Source organism: Salvelinus alpinus, chromosome 6, assembly GCF_045679555.1.
Source record: "Salvelinus alpinus chromosome 6, SLU_Salpinus.1, whole genome shotgun sequence".
NCBI classification, from domain to species: Eukaryota; Metazoa; Chordata; class Actinopteri; order Salmoniformes; family Salmonidae; genus Salvelinus; species Salvelinus alpinus.
This window is the reverse complement of record NC_092091.1, coordinates 20,420,869-20,446,526: the sequence shown is the minus strand read 5'-3', so window position 1 is coordinate 20,446,526 and position 25,658 is coordinate 20,420,869. Positions and strand designations below refer to the sequence as shown.

The 25,658-nt window shown below is 42.3% G+C and overlaps 2 protein-coding genes across 5 annotated transcripts; both read left to right on the top strand.

Annotated features, from left to right (window-relative positions):
• Positions 1–249: 249 nt before the first annotated feature.
• LOC139578320 (E3 SUMO-protein ligase PIAS4-A-like) lies at positions 250–11,566 on the top strand. 3 transcript variants are annotated; one of them, XM_071405749.1, is made up of 11 exons: positions 250–402; positions 1,364–1,742; positions 3,449–3,533; positions 3,635–3,676; positions 6,170–6,260; positions 6,375–6,503; positions 6,678–6,783; positions 6,896–6,969; positions 7,340–7,500; positions 8,116–8,255; positions 8,439–11,566. In XM_071405749.1, the coding sequence occupies exons 1-11, from the start codon at positions 376–378 to the stop codon at positions 8,678–8,680; spliced, it is 1,476 nt and encodes a 491-aa protein (XP_071261850.1). In that variant the 5' UTR covers positions 250–375; the 3' UTR covers positions 8,681–11,566. The 3 variants fall into 3 exon arrangements, with proteins under 3 accessions (XP_071261850.1, XP_071261851.1, XP_071261852.1); XM_071405750.1 differs by having other exon boundaries at positions 371–482; XM_071405751.1 differs by lacking the exon at positions 250–402 and adding an exon at positions 422–488.
• Positions 11,567–14,505: 2,939 nt separating this feature from the next.
• On the top strand, positions 14,506–25,291 carry LOC139578321 (dual specificity mitogen-activated protein kinase kinase 2-like). Of its 2 annotated transcripts, none has more exons than XM_071405752.1 (12): positions 14,506–14,939; positions 15,232–15,349; positions 15,620–15,830; positions 16,041–16,187; positions 16,590–16,667; positions 19,123–19,174; positions 19,968–20,092; positions 20,273–20,492; positions 20,680–20,744; positions 20,859–20,920; positions 21,331–21,376; positions 23,942–25,291. In XM_071405752.1, exons 1-12 carry the CDS (start codon positions 14,933–14,935, stop codon positions 24,050–24,052), a joined length of 1,242 nt encoding a protein of 413 aa, XP_071261853.1. In that variant the 5' UTR covers positions 14,506–14,932; the 3' UTR covers positions 24,053–25,291. The 2 variants fall into 2 exon arrangements, with proteins under 2 accessions (XP_071261853.1, XP_071261854.1); XM_071405753.1 differs by having other exon boundaries at positions 14,508–14,853.
• Positions 25,292–25,658: the final 367 nt, after the last annotated feature.

Sequence of the window (25,658 nt, the reverse complement as noted above, 5' to 3'; positions counted from 1 at the left end):
CATGTGCCTCTCCCCATTTAACAAGTCATGCTTTCCTCTTGTGTTGAATTTGGATTATTTCCACAACGCATATTCTCTTTGACTCGATAGTATAAAACTCAGCAAACCCCAACGTTCAGCTATTTGGAGGCTGGTTATGTTTTCTTATAATTGAGGCCTAACATATAGGGGAGGCCTGTCTTTTAGTGTTTAAAAAAAAGTTGTACTGTCACTTTAAAACAATGCTGGCACGCCTACTTTCAACACACTCCTTGAGGCTCGTGATGTAGTTGCGCTGTGATTGGAAGCAGAGAACCGTCGACCAGCGACCCCTCTGCCTCTCATTGGCGAAGGACTATCTTTCGGCTCTGGCTCTCGCGGGGCTGCTGTACGAAGATGGCGGCCGAACTGGTGGAAGCGATGGTATGCAGAGCTCCGCTCGCCTGGGTTGATAGAAAAGGGTCTGCTGTAGCGTGGGGGATGGCCTGCTAGGCTGGGAAACTGTAAGGGTGTGTCATGAATACTGTCTAAAATGGTTTAACTTAGCTACTTAGTGGTGGTTGATTAATTGGTATATTGAAACTGGTTTCCGTGCGCTGCTAAGTGCGTCTAGTTAGCAGGGACAGTGATGAGACCATAAACATTCGCCAGCAGGGAGTCGGCGTGAAATTGTACCATTCAGTGTTTAAGCAAGATATTGCATTAAGCATTCGGGCCATCCGCTGTCCATTTGACTTGTCAATTCAGTTATGGGGGTGACAACAGAACAAGTGGAGTTAGCTTAGCTAGCTAGCTATGTAACCAATAGCCTAGCCTCTGTTGTCAGACAAGGCACTTGCTCAATGCCGCTGTCTGGACAAAACAGTAAGCATGTCACTGAGCCTTATACACGAACTGTAGAAATTAAGTCAATTGATGAGATTGACTGATGTAGCTAACTTGTACGGTAATTTTCTTATTAACTAAATAGCAAGCTAACGTTCCATACATTGCTGGGTCTTCGACTATACCGGTGTTGTGTCCTATAGTAGTTAAATGAGGGACCAGTCTAGGTTTTGCTTGCAGGAGAGATATGTATGGTGTTAGGAACCGAAGGGGCTCATAGGTCACGTTACTGAATTCTAGAGGGTATGGATGGGAAATATTGCTCCAAGCAAATACTAACACTGATATTTCAACCCATCAAAAAATAAGTTGGCATGACCTGAGTATACACTTTAAACAACATTTTTTAGACACCTGTGCCCATCTCTTTGTGTAGGCTATTTTTCTTATTGGGACTTGCCTAGGTCAAGGAATCCAAAGATTGTAATCCAAAATCAAAGATGGTAATCCAAAACCTCCCCTCTTCTTCCTATCCCTCTCTCCTTTGTCTTCCCTCCAGAACATGGTGAAGAATTTTCGGGTGTCTGACCTGCAGACGCTGCTGGCCTCCATGGGCCGCAGTAAAAGTGGTCTCAAGCAGGACCTGGTGGGACGGGCGCTGAGGCTGGTGCAAACAGAGTGCAGCCCAGAGCTGCTGAAGAACGTGCGGCAGCTCTATGAGTCACGCTTCCCCAAGGCGTCGGGTTGGCTGGCTGCCCGGCGCCCGGAGGGGGTCTCTGTGGCCTACTCCTCCCTCAGCTCCTCGCCCACTGGCACACAGGGCGCAGACTACCTCAACGGCATCCCCAAGCTGTCCTCCACACCAGCAGCTGAGGTCAAGCTGGTGTCACTGCCCTTTTACCAAACTCTGGAGAAGCTGTTGCTGCCAACGGAGCTGAGTGAGTGATTTTTGTGTTTTTTTCACTCGCAGTGAGATATCAGGCTAGTCTTTGTAGAGAGGCCCAAACATTTTTACTGCTCAAATGATAAAGCTTAGAAGAATACTTCCTGGTCAGGTCTTGTGGTCAGAAAACCCCCTGGCAACTGGGCCCTGGCCCTACACATACAGTGTATTCGGAAAGTATTCAGACCCCTTGACTTTTACCACATTTTGTTACGTTACAGCCTTATTCTAAAATTGATTTTATTTTATTTATTTTTTATGTCACCGTCAATCTACAGACACTACCCAATAATGACAAAGCAAAAACGTTTTTGGACATTTTTGCTAATTTATATATAAAAAATAAACTGAAATATCACATTTTCAGACCCTTTAGACAGTACTTTGTTGAAGCACCTTTGGCAGGGATTTACAGCCTTGAGTCTTCTTGGGTTTGAAGCTACAAGCTTGGCACACCTTTATTTGGATAGTTTCCCCCATTCATCTCTGCAGATCCTCTTAAGCTATGTCAGGTTGGATGGGGAGCTGCACAGCTATTTTCAGGTCTCCAGAGATGTTTGATCGTATTCAAGTCCGGGCTCTGGCTGGGCTACTCGAGGGCATTCAGAGACTTGTCCCGAAGCCACTCCCGCGTTGTCTTGGCAGTGTGCTTAGGGTCGTTGTCCTAGTCTGAGGTCCTGAATGCTCTGGAGCAGGTTTTCATCAGGTTTTCATCACCTTGCTCCGTTCATCTTTCCCTCGATCCTGACAGTCTCCAGACCCTGTCGCTGAAAAACATCCCCAAAGCATGATGATGCTACAACCATGCTTCACCGTAGGGATGGTGCCAGGTTTCCTCTAGACGTGCCGCTCTACCATAAAGGCCTGATTGGTGGAGTGCTGCGGAGATGGTTGTCCTTCTGGAAGGTTCTCCCATCTCCACTGAGGAATTCTGGAGCGCTGTCCGTGACCATCAGGTTCTTGGTCACCTCCCTGACCAAGGCCCTTCTCCCCTGATTGCTTAGTTTGGCTGGGTGGCCAGCTCTAGGAAGAGTCTTGATGGTTCCAAATTTCTTCCATTTAAGAATGATGGAGGTCACTGTGTTCTTGGGGTCCTTCAATGCTGCAGAACATTTTTCGGTACCCTTCCCCAAATTGGTTCCTCGACACAATCATGTCTCGGAGGTCTACGGACAATTCCTTCGACCTCATGGCTTGGTTTTTGTTCTGACATGCACTGTCAACTGTGGGACCTTATCTAGACAGGTGTGTGCCTTTTTCCAAATCATGTCCAATCAATTGAATTTATCACAGGTGGACTCCAATCATGTTGTAGAAGCATCTCAAGGATGATCAATAGAAACAGGATGCACCTGAGCTCAATTTTGAGTGTTCATAGCGAAGGGTCTGAATACTTATGTAAATAAGGTATTTCTGTTTGTTTAATACATTTGCAAACATTTCTAAAAACCTGTTTTTGTTTTGTCATTATGGGGTATTGTGTGTAGGTTGAGGACAAATGTATTTTTATCAATTTCAGAATACGGGTGTAAGATATCATAATGTGGAAAAAGTCAAGGGGTCTGAATACTTTCCCGAATGCACTGTATATTAATGATAGAAACATGCCATGGCATTCAAATGAGAAGTACTAAGGACATTGCGACGCATAGTGATGTTGTGCAATGTGTATGATCTATTTTTCTGCACCTGTCCTTGTAGTTGCCCAGAACAGTGAGAAACTGCAGGACAGTCAATGCGTATTTGAGTTAACACAGAGCCAAGCGGACCAAGTCAGAAACTCAACGTAAGTATAACACTTTTATTCAAAGTTAACTGTCTATCCTACTGCTTGTGACTTTGAATGAGCACTGAGGGTACCATCATTTTACCCTCTTGTTGTTTCAGTGAGCTTCGGCCAGGAATGAAGGCAATCCAGGTGGTTCTTAGGTGAGTTAAGATGTCCAACTGTTTTACACACAGCAGCACACCAATCCCACTGTTAATATAATTGCATAGGTACGTATAGTTGATACATACAGTACCAGTCAAAAGTTTGGACACACCTACTCATTCAAGGGTTTTTCTTTATTTTTTACTATTTTCTACATTGTAGAATAATAGTGAAAACATCAACTATGAAATTACACATGTAATCATGTAGTAACCAAAAAAGTGTTAAACAAATCAAAATACATTTTATATTTGAGATTCATCAAAGTAGCCACCCTTTGCCTTGACAGCTTTGCACACTCTTGGCATTCTCTCAACCAGCTTCACCTGGAATGCTTTTCCAACAGTCTTGAAGGACTTCCCACATATGCTGAGCACTTGTTGGCTACTTTTCACTCTGCGGTCCAACTCATCCCAAACCATCTCAATTGGGTTGAGGTCGGGTGATCGTGGAGGCCAGGTCATCTGATGCAGCACTCCACCAATCTCCTACTTGGTCAAATAGCCCTTACACAGCCTGGAGGTGTGTTAGGTCATTGTCCTGTTGAAAAACAAATTATGGTCCAACTAGGCACAAACCAGATGGTATGGCATATCGCTGAAGAATGCTGTAGTACACATGCTAGTTAAGTGTGCCTTGAATTCTAAATATATCACTGGCGGTGTCACCAGGAAAGCACCATCACACCACCACCTCCATGCTTCACGATGGGAACTACACATGCGGAGATCATTTGTTCACCTACTCAGCGTCTCACAAAGACACAGCGGTTGGAACCAAAAATCTCCCGTTTGGACTCCAGACCAAAGGACAGATTTCCACCAGTCTAATGTCCATTGCTCATGTTTCTTGGCACAAGCAAGTCTCTTCTTCTTATTGGTGTCCTTTAGTAGTGGTTTCTTTGCAGCAATTAGACCATGAAGGCCTGATTCACACAGTCTCCTCTGAACAGTTGATGTTGAAATGTGTCTGTTACTTGAACTCTGTGAAACATTTATTTGGGCTGCAATTTCTGAGGCTGGTAACTCTAATGAACTTATCCTCTGAAGCAGAGAACTCTGGGTCTTCCTTTCCTATGGTGGTCCTCATGAGAGCCAGTTTCATCACAGCGCTTGATGGTTTTTGCGACTGTATTTGAAGAAACGTTCAAAGTTCTTAATGTTCTGTATTGACTGACCTTCGTGTTAAATTAATGATGGACTGTCGTTTCTCTTTGCTTATTTGAGCTGTTCTTGCCATAATATGGCCATAATATTGCTATCTTCTGTATACCCTCTTACTTTGTCACAACACAACTGATTGGCTCAAATGCATTAAGAAGGATAGAAATTCCAAAAATGTACTTTTAAGAAGGCACACCTGTTAATTGAAATGCATTCCAGGTGACTACCTCATGAAGCTGGTTGAGAGAATGCCAAGAGTGTGCAAAGCTGTCATCAAGGCAAAGGCTGGCTACTTTGAAGAATCTCAAATATATTTTGATTTAACACTTCTTCTTTTTTGGGTTACTACATGATTCCGTTTGTGTTATTTCATAGTTTTGATGTCTTCACTAATATTCTACAATGAAGAAAATAGTAGAAATAAAGAAAAACCCTTGAATGAGTATGTGTCCAAACTTTTGACAAGTACTGTACATGTTAGGTACATACAGTTGATTTGTAAAACTCAAGTATACAGTTATAGCCTATGCCATATCAGTATCTAGGTTTCCATCAATTCGTTTAAAGATTTTCATGCAAATATTTGCTTAAAATATGCACATTTCACAAGCAGTGGTCGATTTCCATCAAACTGTCTTGTTAATTAAAAGCTGTGCGGAATGACGTAGTGCACATAAAAAGCACTTTGTCCTTTAACTTAATTTACAAAAAAATAAAAAAGTACAATGTGTTTCCATCCAGTTTTTAACTCTGCCGTTGGTATTGGCACAAGAAGTCTGCAACAAACGGTAAATGTTCCCATTGGTCTTAGCACGTGTGCTCTAGCCAACAGCTCGCAGAGGGTAGGCTTCATGATGACATTTTGGATAAGAGTAAGATCATTTTTATTTGTCAATTGACAGCCAAGCATTGATCATCATGTCACCAGCGTCAAACTAAGACCCTGAATATTTACTGGAAAGGAGCATCATGATCACCACTGTGCACTTTCACAACTTATTTCATCTGTAGCCTAATAAACTGTGCAGTGTGGATGCTTTTCTAAGTCGTGGGAGAACCACTCAACATTCAAAATTTTACTTCGAGATGATGGTATTTTGTTCTGTCGACATTTGGAAAGTTTTCCTCTACAGTGTCCTCGTTTGTCAACAGTGAAAGTCAAAAAACAAAATGGTGTACAATTTGAAATGTGTGTATTGAATGACAAATCTGACCACCTCAACCATTCATTGTGAATGGCTCAGTGTCTGAGGCTTACAAATGTTGCAACTTATCTAACACTGCTAACCAATGAACCTCCTATGCTGTTTCTACGATGCTTTACAGAATCTGTTACACAGACTCCGTCGGTGTGCAGGAAGATCAGTACCCTCCCAATATTGCTGTCAAAGTCAACCAGTCTTACTGTCATGTACCGGTGAGTATTCAAGATGGGGAAACCCATCAGGCATACAAACCAACTAACTAATCAGAAGGAAATGCCTAGGCCTAAATATTGGAGGCTTAACATGTCTATATTTGTTCTGTACAGGGTTACTACCCTTCTAATAAGCCAGGTGTGGAGCCGCGTCGGCCCTGTCGCCCAGTCAACATCACACCCTGGTTACACCTCTCCACTGCCACCAACCGGGTCACTGTCACATGGGGCAACTTCGGCAAGGTCAGTCTCTGGTTGACACTGTTCTGTAATTGAAAACCTCGCTGCTGTATTCCAAATTTGTTTTGATTCATTTTTATGACAAGTATTTGAAATGGTGTGGTTTGTTTTCTGTAGAACTTCATATCTGCTGCTTTCCAGTGTTCATTCTGCTCACTGCTCTCTTTCTGTGTGCAGCGCTACTCGGTGGCAGTGGATTTAGTGAGGGTCTTCACATCAGCAGAGCTCTTCGGCCAACTCAAACACTGCTCAGTGGAGAGTGCAGAACGCTGTCGTGAACGCAGTAAGTGGCCTCAACATTTCTTTCTCCCTGTTTTTCATGCTTCTTGCATTTTAGTGATGTTCACCATGTAATGCTGTGTGATGTTGAACTAGTTTCTCTCTGCTGTGTCCAGTCCAGGACAAGCTACGCTTTGATCCAGAGAGCGAGATCGCTACCACAGGGCTACGGGTGTCCCTCATCTGTCCTGTGAGTATCTGGCTCCCACCCTAATCCATATCCACCCAAGAGAGGAAGTCACAAACCTTTCAGTTGTTTCTGACCAAAACAAAGAGAACTCACGACACGACAAACAGGCTACAACCCACCATTTGTCCACAGCTTAATAATCAAATAAAATTGTACCTTACCATGAAATGCTTACTTACAAGCCCTTAACCAACATTGCAGTTCAAGAAATAGTTAATAAAATATTTAGTATATAAACTAAAGTTTTTTAAAAATCAAATAAATTTAAATAACAGTAACTAAGCTATATACAGGGGGTACCGGTACTGAGTCAATGTGCGGGGGTACAGGATAGTCGAGGTAATGGCATGTCTCCCTTTCCTCCTCTCAGCTGGTGAAGATGCGGATAGGCGTTCCATGTCGGGTGATCACCTGTGCCCACCTACAGTGTTTTGACGCCATCTTCTTCCTGCAAATGAATGAGAAGAAGCCCACGTGGACCTGCCCTGTGTGTGACAAGCAGGCTCCCTTTGAGCTGCTCACCATCGATGGGTAAGTAAGGCACGTTGAGACTTGAGACTTACTAGCACTACCACTCACAGGAATTTGAGAACCACGCTTCCTCTTTGCATGGGTCATTGCTTGTTCAACCTTGGAAACAAACATTTGCATTTTTGGAGCAATTTGTAGACTCCTGTTAAAACTTGCAATGGCTTACCTACACTGGGCTACATTTTCAATAAGGCTGTTGTCTCTCCCTGTTCTATTGTGGAACAGAGTAGAATAGTAGAATATCAAACCATTTCCATTGGGCTCCCGAGTGGTGTAGTGGTCTAAGGCACTAAATCTCAGTGCTAGATGTGTCACTACAGACCTTGGTTCGATTCCAGGCTGTATCACAACCGGCCATGATTGGGAGTCCCATAGGGTGGCGCACAATTGGCCCAGCGTCGTTAAGGGTTTGGTCGGGGTAGGCTGTCATTGTAAGTAAGAATTTGTTTTTGACTGACTTGCCTAGATAAATAAAGGTAAATAAAATTCCACAAACTTCCTATCTAAGATTTGAGAGTTGATAATGTGTGTTGTGGGACACATCCGATCGATCTCTTCTTGTGTGTCCTGGTATGATATGTACTTCTCTTACTGACTGTTTGTCTCATGTTTTAGGCTGGCATCTGAGATCTTAAAAGAGACCCATGAGGATATTGAGGAGATTGAATATCTGACTGACGGTTCATGGAGACCCATCCGAGAGGAGAAGGAGAGGGAACGCAGCAACACGCCTGACTACCCTGTTCTGGATATATGTAAGTGCATGTCAAATATTGCCATTATTGCCTTTTCGACAATTGCAGACTAACGTTTTTATTTTTTATTTAAGTTTTCAAAATTAATTTAAGACTCCACGCTGTGTAGGTCATGTCTGTTTATTTATTTATTTTAAACGGCATTGGTTTGTAATAGTGTGTGAACCTGTTCCTTCTTCTCAGGTGTTCCCGAGGTGAATGGCCACTCCCCGGCCCACAGCAGCACCAGCCAGACGGGGAAGTCAGGAGCTGGGTCCACGGCAGGGGGGGCGGGAGGAGGAGTGGTGGTAGATCTGACTCTAGACTCTGAGGAGGAGGGGGGAGGGGCTGGAGGAGACAGCGACGACACTGAGGACAGCCAGGACAGCCCCGCCCCCAAGAGGGGCCGATACGACTATGACAAGGACCTAGTCACAGCGTACTGACTGGCGGACTGACCCCACAGACTGGGAAAGAGGGTTGGGCTAAATTGGAGGACTGGAAATCATTAGTCCCTACTACATCGCCCGCCCCCACTACTCTAGCATATATTCACACAGACACATGCACATACATGCACTGTCAACCTCTGGAGTGGTTAGCCTTCCTCAATACACCACTGGAAAAAGCAGCTCCCTGGCACTTGTGACCCTCCCAGCATTCAAATTCTGTATCCTCCATCATAAAGACCATTGAAAAGAGTAACCGCCCAAACTATTTCTCCCCTCCATCTTCTTGTACTTTGTATTTGACTGGAACTTAAGGCTCTCAAAGCCACAAGCATTTGGTGTTTGCGTCTCAGAATTTCGCCACTTTTTGTGATCGCAGGCAGAGGGAGATATGGCGCCTCCTCCGTAGTTCAGTGGTAAGAGGTCTAAATAACTTAAATGAATAATTTGGGACACGAACAACAGACTAGATTTTTCTGGAATATGATTAAATTGAACAACACCCCTACATTTTCTTTCTGTTTAATTTATTCAGACAATGAAAATAAATTAGTTCTAACAAAACCTTCCCCCATTTTTGTCTTTAAATGCTGACAACCTACCTCAGTCATACACAGCAAACTTACTTGACCAGAGAACGTAGCACCTGAACTAAGGTTGCTATAGTATTTAACAAGAGGGTCTATTTATTTTTTTATTTTTATTTTTTCCACTCACTCGCCTCACTTTTCCAAACAATTTATGTATGGCCTTTTTAAGGAATGGGTTATTGGAATCAGGGTCGTGTTCATTAGGGCACATGTTGCAAAACATATTTTTATGGTTTGTAACAGAAAATGAGCATTTCTTATTGGACAAGTACAGTTGGTACCTCCCTGTTTAACTCCATTAGAGCATTTTCGTTCTAATTTGTGCCTACTGAATACGACCCAGGAATGCTGTGTCTTTGACAAGTTCTTGTATATACTCCCCACTGCATTGAAATCTACAATTTGATTTTGTGGCTGAATTCATATGACAAGCAATTGTCTTTGTGGAGAGTTTGCAAAAACAAGCAGTTATCATTTGAGGTTTTGGAACATACTCTTTTCAGATTCTTCCCAATGTTCTGTTTTGCCAGTGTTGTTCATATTGATCAAGGAAACAGATGCAGGAACTATTCTTTTCACTTGCCTATTTCATGTCAGTTTTCAACAGTTGGATAGTCTAGAGACTGACTACTGCTGCATTCAACCTTCCACTGATATCCTGAGAGCTTTGCAGGGTTTTGAACTGGACTAGAGTTTTTTTTATTTTTTGAACAAGGCTCTAACTAAAGAATGATCATGTCACAAATATTAGTATCCACACAATTGGTCAAGATCATGTTGAGGCAATTGTGCCAAACAGATTTGGGTCAGTTATCTCTTGTTGTTTGGCCAGATTTGGGTGCCTTTTTGTTTTGAGTTAAGATTGGTGGAGGCTCAGTAAGAAAATTAATTAATTCCCCCCCCTTTTTTTCCTGGAGTGGAGGACTTGAGATCTTCAGATCTGGAATGGGATTAATTTGTGAGTGTCGACATCCTTTTTGACTTAATTTTCTTCGTCTTAAGTATTTTATTTATTGATAATTGATTGCTTCACGCCTTTGTTTTATTTGAATGGCAGTTTATATAAAAATGTACATATGTCTCAATGGAAAGAGTGCTTTACCAGAGCATTTATATACGGCTCTGATCTGTACACGTTTTCAGTAAGGGATAGCAGAACACTTACGGCGCTTGGACTTTTTGTGGAAGAGTGAATGATTGCGGCACAAAGCACTGCCATTGTTAGACAGGTTCCATTCCTTTTCCTCTGAGGAAACTTAGCACTTCTAACCAATGACACATTCAGCCTCCTCCCAGTTCAAGGATATTACCCTCAGAAATCAGCATTTATTATCACATAGATCCTAGATGAATGTCCTCTACATCAGTAATAGCTGCTTCAGAGGAGCTTTTTCCACAGGCACAATTAAAATTGTAATAAACAGTTCATCTTTTGGGTATCAACAGTTGTTGAGAGAATTTGGCTACATGGATGGTATGAGTTTAAATATCCTCTCACTTTTATTTACTTTCCATGTCATTAGATTCCTCACCCCAAGAGTCCCTGTTTTCAATCTGTACTTTAGAGATGGCATTTCTGTTTTTATAGAACTGTGTGTTCTGAATTCCTAAAATGTCTCAAATGGTATTGATGATGCATGCATTTGACTATGATCACAAAATGTCAATATGCTATTCTGAATTCAGACTTCCGTAGACATTTTGTCCAAAGTGTAGTAGTATACCTAATCTAATAATGAGATGGTAACGACCTGAGGAAACTTATGGGCTCTGGTCTTTTATGCTAACCTGGTCTTCCAATTTTCTGCAGTACTCATGACATGTCCATATAGCTTGCGGATTGTTATACCGATTGGTGAGTCCTGTAAACATGGGAAACCCGCAATGATTGATGGCACTTTCTGTAAAAGAAACTCAAACCGTAGCCGTGTCCCTGAATATGACAGTCGTACAATTTAATGCATTTAAGCAACATGTTAATACATCTTGCAGAATTTCATCTTCAACTAACAGAAAGTACTTTACAGATTTAATTGTATTGTCTACATTGTTTACATTTCCAGGTGCAAAAGTGTAGAAGAACATCGCTGCGCAGATAAGATTTCCTCAAGTTTTCATATCGTGGGCAAGGCGAGAGAGGTGAAGTACATGTTGTTTCTAAGGAACTCAATTATAATAATGCTTAAGGTAGCATGAGCAGTGGCTTGCAATCCATGATGTAAATGTTTTGTTTGTCTTTTTATATGTTCATATTAAAAGACAATACAATTAAAATATTTTATTAAGCTTTGAATTGCCTCCAGTTGTTCCAAAAGTCCAATAAAATCACAAATACCAGTGTTGGAACTGATGCCACTTTAGGGGTAAGTGAGGTGGTTGAGGTGTAGATTGGTGTGATGTCCTGTACCTGATGCTGTGGCCTCAGGGACACATTTGTCTCCTGTTCAAAAAGAACTGTAAAATTCTAAATAATTGTATTCGAACACCTGTTATTGATGTGTGGAACTAATTAAAACATTTTTAAATATAATTGTCTTAAGTAATTTTAGCTCTAAAAGTATCTAACTGAAGTTCCTTCTGGAAAAAGTGATTTAAAACAAACATTTAATCATGATCAAATTACTTTTGCCAGTTGTCCCATAGGTAATAAAATTGTATTTGTCACATGCTTCGTAAACAGGTGTGGACTAACATTGAAATGCTTACGTATAGGCCCTTCCAAAGAATGCAGAGAGAAAGAATAGAGAAATAATAGAAAAGTAAAACACGTAGTAATAACTAATGAGTAACGCTAACTTGGCTATATACAAGGGGCACCGAGTCGATGTGCAGAGGTATGAGGTAGATGAGTATATACATATAACTAGGAATAAATTGACAGATAGTAAACGGTAGCAGGAGCGTACGTGATGAGTCAAAGTTAGTGCATGTGGGGGGGTCTGCTGCTACTGCATGGTTACCTGAGAACTTCAGGCGTCATGGAGGCTCTGAAAGACTGGCTGATAAAACAACACATGACTGTGAACGTGTGTGGTCTCCTCTGTATGACTGGGTTTACATACTGTGTGTTCAAGTGAGAACATGTCCTGGCTTGGAGGTGGTTTCTTAATGGGTTATCTAGGTATAAATATTTCTGAGGTTAGATGTTTTATGTCATGTATTTATGTACATATCTACTGTATGTGGTAAGATTTCCTTTTCTACACTGTCAGTTGGGAATTACTTAAGTATGACTGTGTTGCTAAGAGATTAATTATATTTAAGGGCCTCCGAGCCTCACTGTCACCAGTACCGCGTGCAGTGCAGTGGGGGTGGCCTTCCTCTGACACCGCCTGGTATAGAGGTCCTGGATGGCAGGTAGCTCTGCCCCAGTGATGTACTGTGCCGTACGCACTACCCTCTGTAGCTCTTTGCGGTCGGATGCCAAGCAGTTGCCATACCAAGCGGTGATGCAGCCAGTCAAGATGCTCCCAATGGTACAGTTGTATAACCTTTTGAGGATCTGAGGGCCCATGCCAAATCTTTTCAGCCTCCTGAGGGGGAAAGGTGTTGTCGAGCCCTCTTCACGACTGTTGGTATGTTTGGACCATAATAGATCCTTAGGGATATGTACACCGAGGAACTTGAAGCTCTCAATCTGCTCCACTTCAGCCCGTTCTATGTGAATGGGGCTGTGCTCGGCCCTCCGTTTCCTGTAGTCCACAATCAGCTCCTTTGTCTTGCTGACATTGAGGAAGAGGTTGTTCTGGCAGCAGACTGCTAGGTTTCTGATCTCCCTGTAGGCTGTTTTATTGTCCTCTGTGATCAGGCCTACCACCCTTGTCATCAGCAAACTTAATAATGGTGTTGGAGTGGTGCCCGGCCACGCAGTCGTGTGTGAACAGGGAGTACAGGAGGGGACTAAGAACGCACCCTTGAGGGTCCCCTGTTTTGAGGGTCAGCGTTGCGGATGTGTTACCTACTCTCACCACCTGGGGGTGTCCCGTCAGAAAATCCAGGAACCAGTTGCAGAGGGAGGTGTTCAGTCCCAGGGTCCTCAGCTTAGTGATGAACTTGGAGGGCACTATGGTGTTGAACGCTAAGTGACGTTTTCCATCATAAATTTAAGCCTTAATAGTATTTTGATGCACGTGTCTAAGTAACATACTAAAACAATCCCCATCAAAATCTGTCAAATGTTCTCCATCCACCGCATCCGGCTATGTAGGCCTTCTGCATCTGCGGTGGAAGGTGGCCGAGCTACAGCGATGTTTGTCAGGCCATGAGGCATCCCTAAAATCAATCTTCTCATGAAAACGTCTGTAGCGTCCGAACCATTTGGGTTACAAACTAATATCACCCCACTATGGAAAGGGGAGATTCTCATAAACACGATGTTCTCCGTTTTGCTTTACAACCCCCACAAGTGTCACAGGACTCGTCTGAAGGTAATCGATAGTTATTTTTTTTTAAGTTATGGAGGTCGTTGTGTCCAAAAAAACAATATTTACTTAGTTTTCTTATCTCCTAGATATAGGAAAGACACTTAAAAACCTTATTCTATATGATTATTTATTTTACTGTGTTCTGACATTTATAAGTGTTTTTCAGTGCGCTTATATGGACGATAGTGGTCAAATTTAAATATTTTATCAAAATTGTATATACAGTACCAGTCAAAAGTTTGGACCCACCTACTCATTCAAGGATTTTTTTATTTTTACTATTTTCTACATCAGATAGCTAAATGATCCATGGTATGACCATCTTAAAACAATGCTATATATTAGCTTAGTTAAAAACTCCTCCCCCAGGCTTAGACTTTAGGTGAAATACTAAAATGAAACAAAAATCCAAGCAAACCTTTTGAAAATTGAAGTAAATTTGTAGTCTGAACTGAAGTATTTGAGTAGCTAGTTGTCGAAAACGGCTTGATTTGTAATTTCTACAACCTTCCATTGGTGGTCGCTAATCATGATTTACCTGGCGATAGTTCAATTGCTATGCCCATGATGGCTCAGTCTCGCGATTTTTGGAAGACTCCACGTTGCTGGGTTTACGCTAGATAGCACAGCCACATAGTCAAAATTGTTTAAGGTTAAGATTAGCCATAAGGTTAACAGTGTGGTTAAGGTTAGGTTTAAAATCAATATTTAAGAAGATACATTTTAGTTATAGGCGGGGTTTATGACTTTGGTAACTAGTGACGAACATGTCTCTGTTTCCTGTACAGAAACCCCATAAGCAAAGATAGTTCACTCATGCCGTTTACCATTGGAAAAAACAAGTCAGTTCCGGTCTACTTAACTGGGTGTGTCTCCCTTAGACACCAATACAATAGCAGCTGGGTCCATTAAACCAGAAGAAAAAAACTGCGAGTGGGGTGTCTCGCTTCCTTTTCAGTCTCTGCCGAAACCCTTCTCCGCAACCAAGCTTCACACCCGGCTGCATAGGGAAGGTCCACCGCTGCACCCCCCCAAACCTTCGAAGGCCAACCATCCTCCGTCAGTGACCAGTCCTGTCAACCACCGCCGCTGTCCTTTCCGTGAGACCTCAGTGGCGAGGGCCGCTCCAATTTGAGGAACGCAGCACACGATTTTCGTAGGGGAGCTGGTTCTACTTATCGCCTAGCAGCTAGCTTGCTAGCTAGGCAAGAATCGAAAGGAACAGTAACGTTAATATGTTGTGTAAGAAATACTGCTAGTGTAACGTTACTGTTATAGCTAGTTTGTTTGTGAAATATTATTTACTCGTTAACTAGCTAGTTAAGTTAGCTATCTAAATAACGTTAGTCAAATGCACCTGACCTGATGGTGACGTGCATTAGGGATTGTCCTTAAACAGTTATCTGCCATGATCGCAAAGTAACGTTACTTAGCTAACGTTAAGTCACAGACCGCCAGCAACATTTACCCCTGTTGCTGTTTTAGAACAACTTTGAAATATCAGTTAATTCTTGTACTGATTTGCTTTGGAAAGTCGTCCAGTGCACTGTCAAATATTTCGAAATGGCTCCGAAGAGAAGACCCGTTCCCCTAAATATCACGCCCATTGGAGAGGGGCAGTCCATCTCCACGACCATCGATGCTGCGTCGGAGTGAGTGTTCAAGGAGGGCTGAGGGCATGTACTGTACTGATATTAGGCAAATGTTGATTCCGGGAACTGTAGTTGCATAATTTAGTTCCAGGCCAAAACTAACCTACTTAACACTAGTCTAACACACCTGATTCAAACCAATCATGGGCTCAGTGATCAGTTGTATCTGGTAGTGCTCGGCTAGAACACATGTGTCCCCAGGAAAATGGTCAGTAATATGGTTGTTTAATATTGATCTGTGCCATGCTCACTCCATGCATATCTCCTTAGAGCCAATCTGGAGGCCTTACAGAAGAAGCTAGGCGAGCTAGATTTGGACGAACAGCAGAGGAAACGTCTGGAGGCTTTCCTCACCCAGAAAGCCCAAGTGGGCGAGCTGAAAGATGATGATTTCCACCCCATATGTGAGCTGGGCGCTGGCAACGGTGGAGTGGTCAACAAGGTCCGCCACAAACCCTCCAGACTGGTCATGGCCCGGAAGGTGAGTCTAACCTTGTATGTACTTTTGACATTATTCTCCAAATCCAGAGTTTTAGCTCTACACTTCACTACACTACTGAGACATACAGCTATTGAAAGAAACCAGGTCCACACACAAGTCTAAGTTGGTTTATGACTCTGAAACTGATAGTTATTCTAGATGAGCAATAGATTATTTGGATGTTTATCTGATCTCTCTTCTCCTCCACAGCTCATCCACCTGGAGATTAAGCCTGCCATCAGGAACCAGATAATCAGAGAGCTGCAGGTGCTCCATGAGTGTAACTCTCCCTACATCGTGGGCTTCTACGGGGCCTTCTACAGCGATGGAGAGATCAGTATCTGTATGGAGCACATGGTAAGAGTCAGAGAGACCGAGGTTTGAGTTGGGGGGGAGCGTCTGATTTACCTCAGTCATTGAACTAACATTATGCTGGAATGATGAAACTTGTTGGAAGACAATGGGGGGGTCCATGGCAAAAAGGCAGATGTGTGAATTCTCATTTTTGCTGAGAGTATGAACATTTGTGTGTGGTTTTGAGACGGCAATGGTGCTTATAATAGGACCTGTGGTATAACACTAACAAACCAGTTGTAACTTTGTTTTAACAAATTGATGTGTTGCAATGGTTGTTACGATATACCTTGTCATGCACCTGGAGCTATTGTGTATTACTGTATGACAAAACAATACAAAATGCAGACTGTGTACAGTAGCAGTGTGTGTGTCAGACATTAAGCCGTGGCCTGTTGGGTACAGGATGGAGGCTCTCTGGATCAGGTACTGAAGGAAGCCAGGAGAATCCCTGAGGAGATCCTGGGCAAAGTCAGCATAGCAGTGAGTATTACACTACATAATAAAGATTTATTTGTGTATTATTTGTGCTTTATTCAGTGGTACTTGCATTTATTTTGTAGATGTCTAGATTTATCTCGTTTTACAGCAAGTTTCCTGCAATTCTATATATTTTTCCATGGGGTGGAGACAAATGTTTGCAGTTTTTAATATGATGACCGGAGTGACTAACAAAAGCAATGAGAGCCCCACGGTCGGTGATTCAACCATGATTCCTACAAGTTTAGAATGCTGGCCATAACACAAATTACCAAACTAAAAAGTTTTAGCTGACACAGGCCAATTGAGTAACTAACATAACAAGATACTAAAACTACTAATGCACAACCACATTTAAAAATTTCACCTTGTGGGGGAATTGATCTGTGGGCCAGTTGCCCATCCGTGCTCTGAACAGAACAACTTCACAGTATGTCACAACTGTGATCAAATGCACTCTGCTCCCTTCCCATGTGGTTAAAGGCCCGATGCAATTATTATCAAATAATTTCTGGGTAACAATTACTACATTACTGTAATACTTTTCCATAATAATAGCTTTTTGCAAGCAAACATTTAGCCTTTTATGCTGGCTTCGAGGCAAGCAACACTGAAGCATGCATGAGAGCACCAGCTGTTCCGGACGACTGTGGGATCATGCTCTCCGTAGCCGATGTGAGCAAGACCTTTAAACAGGTCAACATTCACAAAGCCGCAGGGCCAGATGGATTACCAGGACGTGTACTCAAAGCATGCACGTACCAACTGGCAAGTGTCTTCACTGACATTTTCAACCTCTCCCTGACTGAGTCTGTAATGCCTACATGTTTCAAACAGACCACCATAGTCCCTGTGCCCAAGAAAGCGAAGGTAACCTGCCTAAAGGATTACCGTCCCGTAGCACTCACGTCTGTAGCCATGAAGTGCTTTGAAAGGCTGGTCATGGCTCACATCAACAACACCATGCCGGGAACCCTAGACCCACTCCAATTCGCATACCGCCCCAACAGATCCACAGATGACGCAATCTCAATCGCACCCCACACTGCCCTTTCCCACCTGGACAAAAGGAACACTTATGTGAGAATGCTGTTCATTGACTACAGTTCAGCGTTCAACACCATAGTACCCTCAAAGCTCATCACTAAGCTAAGGACCCTGGGACTAAACACCTCCCTCTGCAACTGGATCCTGGACTTCCTGACAGGCCACCCCCAGATGGTAAGGGTAGGCAACAACACATTTGCCACGCTGATCCTCAACACCTGGGACCCTCGGGTGTGTGCTTAGTCCCTTGTTGTCCCAGGACAACAACCTCTCCCTCAATGTGAGCAAGACAACGGAGCTGATCGTGGATTATATCACCTGGTATGGCAACTGCTCGGCATCTGACTGTAAGGCGCTGCAGAGGGTAGTGCGTATGGCCCAGTACATCACTGGGTCCAAGCTTCCTGACATCCAGGACCTATATACCAGGCGGTGTCAGAGGAAGGCCCTAAAAATTGTCAAAGACTCCAGTCACCCAAGTCATAGACTGTTCTCTCTGCTACCGCATGGCAAGCGGTACCGGAGCGCCAAGTCTAGGACCAAAAGGCTCCTAAACAGCTTCTACCTTTGTTTTTACATTGCTGCTACTCACTGTTTATTATCTATCCATAGTCACTTTACAAATTACCTAAAATAAACTGTATCCCCGCACATTGACTCGGTACCGATACCCCCTGTATATAGCCTCTTTATTGTTATGTAATCTTCTTGTGTTCTTGTGTTATGTTCTTGTGTTCTTGTCTTCTTGTGTTATGTCGGGATTTTTTTCTCTCACTTTAGTTTATTTAGTAAATATTTTCTTAACCAACAATGCAGTTCAAGAAAGAGTTAAGGGCTTGTAAGTAAGCATTTCATGGTAAGGTCTACACCTGTTGTATTTGGCACATGTGACAAATAACATTTGATTTGATTTTGCTGGGAATGTCTGAGTGCCCTGAGTGAGGAACATAACCTGAAAACTAGCTGTTATTGGCAGTGAGGTTTGGAACTCTCTTTGTGGCCTGTGGTATTCTATTAATTTATAACACCAGGCAAGCCAAAACTCCATGCTGATTAGGTCCTGTGTAAATTGTATTTTCAACCAGAAACTATCAGGAAATAACACATTTCACCAGTTGTACAATATGATAGGAAAAAACTGAATTTGGATTGCACTGGGCCTTTTGGAAAGCGGTTCTTATTGTTTCTCAATGGACTGCTTTTTCTACTGTCGTGATAATCAGGAGTCACAGGAAGCTCGGCATGCAGGCCTCACTGTTCTCACCGTTCACACTGTGTGTGTGTTTTTGATATGATATCCTGTATGGATGTATCTATGGACTCAGAGCTGGTCTTTGTATGATTTCAGGTCCAGGAAGTGTGGGTTATTATATGTTGTGTTAAATAAAATGTTTGCATCTCACTTTTAAAGGTACTCAGAGGACTTGCCTATCTGCGGGAAAAGCACCAGATCATGCACAGAGGTAAGCGACAGCTCTCCATATCGAATGTGTGTGTTTTTGTGCATATTAACAATATGATTTGAGACCCTGGATAGTGTTTGATTTGGATGGAATAAATTAGTGTGATGTCTATAGTGTGTTTGGGTGGATCTGAAGCTGAGGAGTTCTGGTGTCTAGTGTTCTGAAGTTGAGGCCGGTGGTGAAGTGTTTTGAGTTGAGCGTTGTGGCGTACAGGTTTTTGTTTTTGTTGTTGAGGGCACTGGTGTATGGTGATGTATGTGGAGCCGATGGGGTGGGCTCTGGTGTGTTGGGGTGTAGTTGGAGGCAGAGCTGAGCGCCATGGTGTATTGGGGTGTGGTGGTGTTAGGCAGCAGGGCTGAGGCAGAGCTGTCTAGGAGCCCAGTCGGTAATTACACGCTCTCCGATGTGATTACATGGCAGCCACACCCTGCAGCCCCCTCCCTCTGTCTCTGTCACTCCACCTCTCATACTTGCCCCTCTGTCTCCTCTGAAGTGGGAGGGGTCACCACAGAGGACGGATAGCAGGTCTACTACACCCCATTATTGAGAGAATCTTTCCAGACTAGAGGGATTGAGGAGGATTTGGCTTGTTTGTATGGTCTCAAATGTAAATGTTGCGGTCCATGCTAGCTAGCAGAATCAGTGGCTTTGTGAAATGTCAGTGGTGAGGTGTCTGGCATGGTAGAGGGACAGGGACGAAGAGAAGTAGGGGAGGGGCTGCTGGGTCTGGGCCTCCGGCCCTCTCTCGCTCTCTGACATCTCAACTGTCCTCCCTCCCTGCTCTGCCACGCAGACGTCAAGCCCTCCAACATCCTGGTGAACTCGCGCGGGGAGATCAAGCTGTGTGACTTTGGCGTGAGTGGCCAGCTCATCGACTCCATGGCCAACTCCTTCGTGGGAACGCGCTCCTACATGTCGGTGAGTCAGTTCTCCCTCCCCTGCCCAAGCCGCCTTGCCAAGAGCCGAGGCCGTACCCAGTAGAGGGCTGTGTCGCTGCCAGCCCTGTCCCCTTCCCCCAGACACCTGGAGGGAGCGATGCACAGAGCTGCCCGCCCACTTGGTCCACTCTGGGTGTGACGTGCGTGTGTTCCTCAACAGCCGGAGAGACTGCAGGGCACACACTACTCTGTGCAGTCAGACGTGTGGAGCATGGGCCTGTCCCTGGTGGAGCTGGCCATCGGCCGCTACCCCATCCCCCCGCCTGACGCCAAGGAGCTGGAAGCCATCTTTGGCCGGCCAGTACAGGATGGAGCTGAGGGGGAACCACAGGCCCCCTCCAACCGCCTCCCCAGACCACCAGGAGGACGACCAGTCAGCGGTTAGAACACACCTGAAGCCCTTTCTTCTCACACAATATTACAACACAGATTATATAACTGCATTTCAAACAGATTTATTTTTGCTTTTCAATAAAAGGAATTCTGGAAGAAAGAAAAATAATTACAAAAAATTGAATGTTTTATTTATGAAATCTAAATACCTCTCCATATTGTCCTCTTCCTCAGGACATGGGATGGACAGTCGACCTGCCATGGCTATATTTGAGCTACTGGACTACATTGTCAATGAGGTCAGATTAACTGCTGACTCTACATTATATTCTCCTTATTACATGTTCTCCTTGTTCGTGTGCTCTGGTTATTTTAAATGAGTTTTGTCTTGCGCACCTTTTCCTCATTCCCAGCCTCCTCCCAGGCTTCCACTCGGTGTCTTCACCAACGATTTCCAGGAGTTTGTGACAAAATGGTGAGCCCAAGCATTCATCATATAATAATACTGCCCATTATTACCTCAGCACCTTTTATTGTCAGCATTCAGACAGAATCCCCAGTTGGTTTACTATGATTGTTTGGTGGCTGTGTGTGGACTCTCCACATCTTGTGAATTATTGTATACACTAGGCAGAGCCTAGAGCAATATGGAACAAACTTAGCTTCAAAGGTCATTTTCTCACCTCTAGAGAATCACTTTATATTAGGTAAAGTCAGCAAAATGCTTATTGTGATTCCCTGTGCTACTAACCTACTCCAAGAACTTCTGGAGGGTTTAGAGAGAAACATCTTTCATAGTGGAGAAAGCTTTCCTTTTATTTCTCTGCTGAGTTTTCTAATGATTTCTCCGGAGTCATAGATATTATCAACTGTTTGTGTTAATAGTCTGATCAAGAATCCAGCGGAGAGAGCTGACCTGAAGATGCTGATGGTATGTAGTTTTCAAATTGGCTCAGGGGTCCTATTAGCTTTCAGAAATCTGCTTTTTTCAAAATGCAGACGTTAAAAAATATACGTTTTAAACCGCTTCACCTGCGTTTCATATTGAAAATCAAGTATTTTGTATTATTTTTTCAATAAAGTGATCAGGGGCGTGCAACTACAATCAGGGTTGGAGTGTAACGGATTACATGTAATCAATTACATGTAAGGGATAACAAAAACGGTAACTGTAAACCGTTACGTTACCAGCAAAAATATTGTAATCAGATTACAGATACTTTGGAAAAACTAGATCATTTCTTCGATTACTTTTAAATTCAGAAAGGTTTGCAAAGAAAAATCTTTCACACTTCTGTTTTCTCAATGACATTCAAATCAGCATTGAAAAAATATGCAAGTTTAAGTTTGTTCCACCTGAGCGAGTCTGACCACAAGTTAGAGACCACTATGATGACACACCAAATGTGTTTGATGGATCACGGGAAATGAGCAGGAATAGGCTTTTGTAGGCTACAGTCTAAGCTATGTCTTCCAATCGTACGACTGCTGTCGGCATCCAAAGATTATCCAACTTGAATAAACGCTTGGAGGTAAGGATGAGAACAGTGGTGTAGTCTACGGCGATATAGATATCACTTATTGATATCTACATTTGAATCACATTGCTGCTTTCTCATTTAGCTATTTGCGCCTTACGGATTGTGGTTGTTGTGGATGGCTGTTCACAAATCTAAATGTGTATTTGAACCCAATAATGGTTGAATTCAAGAAGTTTAAGCTGCTTATCAATCATTGTTTTTTAAACCAGTGGACAGTCAGTGAAAAATGCGCTCTTGCAACAGCTGCACAGTGCGGATCCCAGCCTATGGAATAAAAGTGGGGCTTTCATTGCTCAATCGAATTCATTAAAAAAATGTCAAACTCACACACTTTTGACTTAAAGGGGCAATCTAGTTGCTGCATCCATTTTTGGACTTGTAAATTATATTTATATCCATCCATAGATTGATTCTTGAAGAATATAACTTATAAATGACTCATGAGCTTAGTTCAACTGTCACACTCCATGAGAACCCAAAATATAAGCTTGTTTTTCTCCAATGTTTGTAAACATGGTAAATGTAAACAAACACTGTATAGCCTCATAACATGGTTAAAACAATCATTTTGATATCATGGATGGTCAGTCCTTGCATCCATAGCTCTGTCTATTAATGTGAGAGTGGTTACATTTCTCCAGGCCCATCCCTCAGCTTTTTACCAAAACACCAACCAACAAAAAGTAAAATAGGCCTATAGCAAATGCAGCATTCATTTTTCACATGTAAATAGCACTTTTTAGTAGTGTTCAAAGCATGCCATTCCATGAGCGCAGCATTTATTTTTCAACTCAAATCAATGAGCCCAATTAGTCCTCCATGACAACAAAATCATTAACAACAGAGTAGGGCTGGCTAATAAGTCCTTAGTTTTGGGGTTATGCTCAGGTAAAACAATTTGGCTAATCTATACTTCCATATTTCCAAGTCCTATTCTTGAAGATCAAGGGGTATAACATTTATTGGAATGACTGGAATTCTGATGGACGGGTGTTTAATGTAAAGATATAATTTAATCGTATTATAGTATGTAGTAGAAAGCGATGGGTTAGAAGAATCCTACATAACCAACCCATAAAGTAAAATTTAACATATGGCCAGCCTTGTAAACTTGAACATTGATTTATCCTGCAATAGATGTGCTTCAATTGGTAACATATACATTTTTGTCTTCTTCTAATTACTCTAAGGGGAAAGTAATGAAATGTAATCAGATTACGTTACTGAGTTTGTGCAATCCAAAAGTTACATGACTGATTACAATTTTGGATAGGTAACTGTAATGGATTACATTTAGAAAGTAACCTACCCAACCCTGCACAAAATACGCTAGTGCAACAGATTTGGCAGAAAATTGCTTCATTTTCATTACATGACAACAGAAGTGCAATGCTATTTTGGCTAGGAGCCACACAAGAAAATTAGTTTCCAATGAAAAAGCAAGTATTTTTTATTTTTTTAATTGCAAAAATTATACATGGCCATCATATCTAATGTTTGTCATAGGACATTTAGCTGGCTACATTCTTTCTAATGTTTTGCTTTAAATGAATCTATAATTTTACCAGAGAAAAATACAAAAAAGTTCAGGATAAAAGTAGCTTCACATCAGTCAAAGCACTCAGCTGATGGAATGCCTGTTCGAGAATGCAGGGATTTGATTGGTCTGATGACGAGAGCAAAGATTTCTCATCCGGTGGAGAAGTGCAACTGAATCACAAAATTAATCTGAAGTTGAGCAGAAATTACAATAAGAAGCATTTCAGATCTACTTTGACAAAAGGCAGCAATATATTTCTTATGCGTTTTATCTAAAATAATTGTGTGGAAAAACGCCTAAATTCTGCGTTAAAGTAGATATGTTACCTATCTACTGTACATGCCCTTTCGATATTAGCCATCAACTAATTCTGATGTATTAACTAACTTGCGTTTGCTGTTTTGTTATTGTTTAGAACCACACGTTTATCAAGCGTGCTGAGGTGGAGGAGGTGGACTTTGCTGGCTGGATGTGTAAAACCATGGGCCTCAACCAACCCAGCACCCCAACCCGCATCACAGAATGAACAGCCCAACGCCAAACTGCTAACCACATTAGGATCCATGGTGTCTCACTGTCACACACACACACTTTGGCACCCTTTTCGTCTTGCTCTTAAAAAAAGGTTTCAGCACTCTCTCTAAGGTACACATATCATCAACAGGGCCAATTGACTCAATGTATGACCACAGATTTCGCATACCAGTGGCAGGGTAGATCTACACACTAGTCATGATCTTTTTCCCCAATCATCATATTAAAGAGAAGGTACAAGGCATGAAAGGGCTGCCAGGTTATAATTTAATGATTTGTCATTGATATCATCTTACCACATTTGTATTGATAAATTCTGTATTAATATTGGCAAGAGAGTTGTTAATGGTTTGTGCAACTGCATATTAGTGAAGGCTGTAGAGGGGCCATCTTTGACAAAGAAAAAGTGTCCATGACAGAAATCACTGGAGTCAAGTGCTTTGTATTCACAGGAGGACAGCAAACCAAAGAAGGTACTCATCGTGACTACTAATGTTTTGCATTTAATGCCTTATCAAAGTACTTTGTTTTGTACATTCATGACCAGTACAGTTTTGAGAGAGGAGTACTTTGAATGTTGACATTTTTATTTGATTATAATAGTAATGACGTAGTTATCAAATGTGCTCATTTTTACAAAATGACATAATTTGCTATCTTATATATTTTCCAGACACTCAAGATCGTGGTTTTTTGTTGTTGTTTTTTTTACTTGTATCTTTTATCAACTGCCTGGAACGCACATCTGTGTCAAGTCAGAATATGTCCAACACCTTGACTACAGACGCTCTGAAATGTTCAGATTTTTGCCAGTCGACTCAATTTATTCCCCAAAGTGTTTTTGGTTCTGCTCGCACTGTTGTGCTTTGCGTGAGTAAGTGTAACCTACACGCCAAGCTTTCTTTTGGTGAAGCCGTGGTTACTGGCTCTGGTAGGGGTTGGGGTAGCATGTATTAATTAGCCTGTCGTCTGTAAGAGCCCCTGTATATATAATCTGCTTCTGGCTGACCTTTACAATTTTCAATAGATTTGCATTCGTTGCTAACAAAGTTAAGGCATTGTCGCCTGTATGTGTATAAAGCTATATAAACTGTACGCAAGTGCTATTTTGCAGTCTTAAGAAAAATATGTTGACTCGTTTAGACAGAAATGTAAGAAATTTCGTTTTATCTAAAGAAAATGTGTTGGATATTGTTATAATGTAAAAAAATAAAACGTATTTGTGAATGTATATGGCAATTTTGTTTTTATGTGGGGAGAGTTTTGTGGTTAGTTATGGAACAAATGTTAAATAGTGCTTTCTATTGGGCGAATTGAATGGCTTTGCCCTCTTGCAGGAGCGTTCCTTTAGAAACAGGACACTACCTGATACTTACGGAGGAAAGACAGGAGGTAAGTGCCAAATGATGCTCTTGACCCAGGTTATGACATGCTACACATATCCAAGGATTCAACTCTTGAGTCATGTACTGTAGCTATAACACAGCTTCCCGTTAAACTATGCTTTGGATACTTATTTTAAAACCAAAACACTTTAGGAGATACATTCCGTATTGCTCTTAAGTGTTTGATTAAAGTTTCTCGCCTTTGGCCCGAAT

Coding starts and splice junctions, on each gene's coding strand:
- LOC139578321 (XM_071405752.1), top strand. Junction 19,175..19,967: donor GCACCAGATCATGCACAGAG/GTAAGCGACAGC, acceptor TCTGCCACGCAG/ACGTCAAGCCCTCCAACATC. Junction 20,745..20,858: donor TGGACTACATTGTCAATGAG/GTCAGATTAACT, acceptor CCTCATTCCCAG/CCTCCTCCCAGGCTTCCACT.
- LOC139578320 (XM_071405749.1), top strand. CDS start 376: ATGGCGGCCGAACTGGTGGAAGCGATG. Junction 6,261..6,374: donor AGTCTTACTGTCATGTACCG/GTGAGTATTCAA, acceptor TGTTCTGTACAG/GGTTACTACCCTTCTAATAA. Junction 6,970..7,339: donor GGGTGTCCCTCATCTGTCCT/GTGAGTATCTGG, acceptor TCCTCCTCTCAG/CTGGTGAAGATGCGGATAGG.